Raw genomic sequence first — 3,285 nt, forward strand, 5'->3', positions numbered from 1 at the left:
AGGCCCAATCAAAAAAAGGCCAAGCCTTCATCTTTCACCGGCGCCCGCACCGTACGGCCGGGCACGAATGGCTAGAAGTGGTTATCCCGAGCGGAATGGGGTGCCACCCCTTCTGCACTCGGACATGGGTGCTAGGCCGACGGCTGGAGCCAGGCGCGTGGCAGGTCTGCACAGGATGGAATCGCCACCAGGATAGGATGTCCAAACGGCTACATGGCACAATGTGACGCATTGGTCATGGTCTCTTTGAAGGCAAGGGTAAAGGTCAAGAGTCCCACCTCTTTATCCCTAAGCATGACCACCAATCAAGTGGCTCACTGGTTACTCTGATACTGGCTATGTAATTATATATATTTATATATATTTATATATATTTAACAGTATGCCGTCAGCTTCAAAATGCAGCATTTATGATGATTGTTACCACCTTGTGTCTGACCTTATGAGGGCTCTGTAACTTTGGCCATTATTAGAATAGATAACTTGACTTACACTGTTGTGGGCAAACGGTCAGAGTGAGGAAGTGTTACAGGATAATCAAAACCATGAAAACAGACATTACGTACAGTTGTTTTAAGCAATGGCCACCTTTTACAACAGATCAGGCAGCTCTATCCAGTGTTAGCTGAAGTAAATATCTCGGCAGGGTTTAGGAAATTGGTGATTACCTCTCCACAGAGGTGGTCTGTGTTGGCAGTGACAAGCACCCTGGTCCTTTTAGAGAGCATGTCCTCTGTACCTGCGTTGTCAAGGAGGCCCAGTTACAGAGAACCTTAGGCTACAAGTGCAGTGTAACCTCCATCATTGCCACAGTCTTTAAACAACGGCGGCTGTCTGTGCTCACGGGTCTTACTGCAGCAACTGAATGTAAAGCAAATACCTACACACAAAGGCTATATACGAGGTCTCTCCTTCTGTCTCTTTCCCACACACACCTCTACTGGCTATCCAAACATCACACCACCTTTATTGCATGAATACTTCCTATTCACATTTAAATTATATAACATTATATATCATTTCAATAAATACATGTAATTTAAAGAAATTCTATTTATTTAAAATTTGCTTATTACCAATCAGCTGTAAGTGGGTAACGGAAGCTTCACCCACGCTTCCCACGGCTGGCATCTTCCTCAACTGCACTGCGAGGCATTGCCTCGCCACGGAGAAAGCAGGGAACGAGGAAGCGCACATGCTGTGACAGCGTGCGCGCGCGCACACACACACACACACACACACACACATCCTTTCTAACACACACTTCTTGGACTTCCAACAGGACAGAGGAGTACCACAAGAATGCAGTGTTACCTATAAGCTTGCTAACTTTAACCACGGCTGTCTCATGCCCCCGCCAAGCCTTTACAAAATAATATATACACATACATTTATATAAAAGGCTCCATCTTTACTTTAATGAACTATCTTGTTAGATTGTTGTTGGAGGCAGGACGACACACAGATTCACTGAAGCTGTTAGTGGGCTCTGAGTTAGTGGGCGCTTGAGTAATCACGCCATCTTGTGGTCAGTCGAAAAAATGACGTGTAAGATTTCCAAGTGCCTGCTAGGTGTAGGATCTAACGTGCAATTTGGATTAGGAGGCCATTAAGTTGACGTTGGCGTCACTGAGCAGCTTTTCACACGAGGGATTGCATTAGTTTTTAAAAGCACGCACAAGTGCGTTATGTGGCCTGATTGTAATAAAATCCGCGGAAAGTGTACTAAAATGAAACCATGGACCAGACGGATAATGCTGTTAACGCACACGACACATTTTGAGAAGTTTAAGCCCAAGGACAGTAAATGCCGAAATAGCCGGTGAAAGTGTGGACAGTATTCCCAAATGACCAGTCCACTAAAAGAAATGGTCTAAACAAGACAGACACGTCACGTGTTCATTTAACAAGTTCATGTTTGAACAACTAGAGTCGTTGGCACACAAACATTTAAAACACTGAAAAACCAAACGATTCAGGATGAACCGACAACCGATTGCTCGGATGATGATCTCTGTAGTTCGTTCAACAGAGATGGCCCAGCTGTTGGCATCCCGATTTAGCCGGTCCTCATGTAACAATCTGCACAGGTGCCGGGCCAGTTGTTTCTGTTGTCGTAAAACACTAAAGAAACACTGTATTTTTGTTTGTGTGTCTGTTTGTCGAGTCATTTGCAGGCCTGGGTTTACACAACAGAGATGGTCCCTTGGTGTCCAATTAGATGGAATGAATGGATGTAGTGGTACCACTAGCACTTTCCATAATGACAAACCTACATTAATATACGATTCTGGAATCGGCATTTTAAATACTTATCATTTATCACAAATTTATCACAAATGTGAATATTTGTCATTAAGGCATCATTTACACAGAGCAACTGAAGCGATGGCGCAGAACCCATCTATCTACCTGTAGCAAACCTGTGGTTCAATGTCGAGAGAGTGACGTGGTTTCTATAGAAACCGTTCGGAATAACACAAGTCCCCGTGATACTCGCGCGCTCGGTGCGGCGAGCTCCTGCGCGCGCTGCGCTGATGCGAGCTTGCGCGATCTTGAATCCTGCTGCACGTCTGTTCTTTTGGGTTTTTTTTTTCTTCAGTCTGGTACGGAGCAGCTTCCGAGGATACACAAATTAGCGAAAGCATATTTTAATGCAGTCTAACATTTACTAAAGGATGCTGTTGCAAGCTTTACGCATTATTATGGACAAACGCGTCCCCGGGGTTTATTTCCTGACTTAAAGATGTATTGTATTTGTCGACAGCTGGATTATTAGTGAAAATTCAACTTCAGTTTTTCCTAAACGCACCTATAAGCTTGCCTTGCAATGCACGGGGAAAAGCACAGCTTTCTTTCACAGCCTGTGGTGAAAAATATTTACGTCTTTCGAAATGGGGACCCTCATTACGAAGCTCGGCGCTTGGTGATCAACGAAAAGAGGGTTTCTAACTTTGAAACACTTTTACGAGAGGTCACCGGAGGTGTGAAAGCCCAGTTCGGTGCGGTCCGGAACATCTACACCCCCAAAGGCGGACATCGGGTCGAGTCGATGGAGCACCTCCAGAACGGAGAGCAGTATGTTGCGGCCGGACGAGAGAAGTTTAAGAAACTGGAGTAAGTAAGAGAAAAAGGTTTGGAATTGTTAGCACCCGAGGGGCTTGTTAATACATTTGATACAATTCTATCATCATTATACAGGCAAAGTGCCGCGTTTCTTTTTCACAGCTGAAGCGCGTTTAAACGCCCGAGTGCTGTATTGACGCTGTTGTAATCATTTGTTTT

The 3,285-nt window shown here is 44.7% G+C and overlaps 1 protein-coding gene across 1 annotated transcript in view; it reads left to right on the forward strand.

The window, feature by feature from the left end:
• Positions 1-2,505: 2,505 nt before the first annotated feature.
• LOC113592230 (doublecortin domain-containing protein 2-like) overlaps positions 2,506-3,285 on the forward strand; it is a 23,379-nt gene continuing 22,599 nt past the window's right edge. The window contains exon 1 of the mRNA XM_035530769.2: positions 2,506-3,117. Coding sequence (XP_035386662.2) covers positions 2,831-3,117 — 287 coding nt within the window. The 5' untranslated portion in view covers positions 2,506-2,830. The remainder of the gene's footprint in view (positions 3,118-3,285) is intronic.

This window comes from Electrophorus electricus, chromosome 14 (assembly GCF_041902795.1).
Source record: "Electrophorus electricus isolate QZ-2024a chromosome 14, ASM4190279v1, whole genome shotgun sequence".
Classification (NCBI taxonomy): domain Eukaryota; kingdom Metazoa; phylum Chordata; class Actinopteri; order Gymnotiformes; family Gymnotidae; genus Electrophorus; species Electrophorus electricus.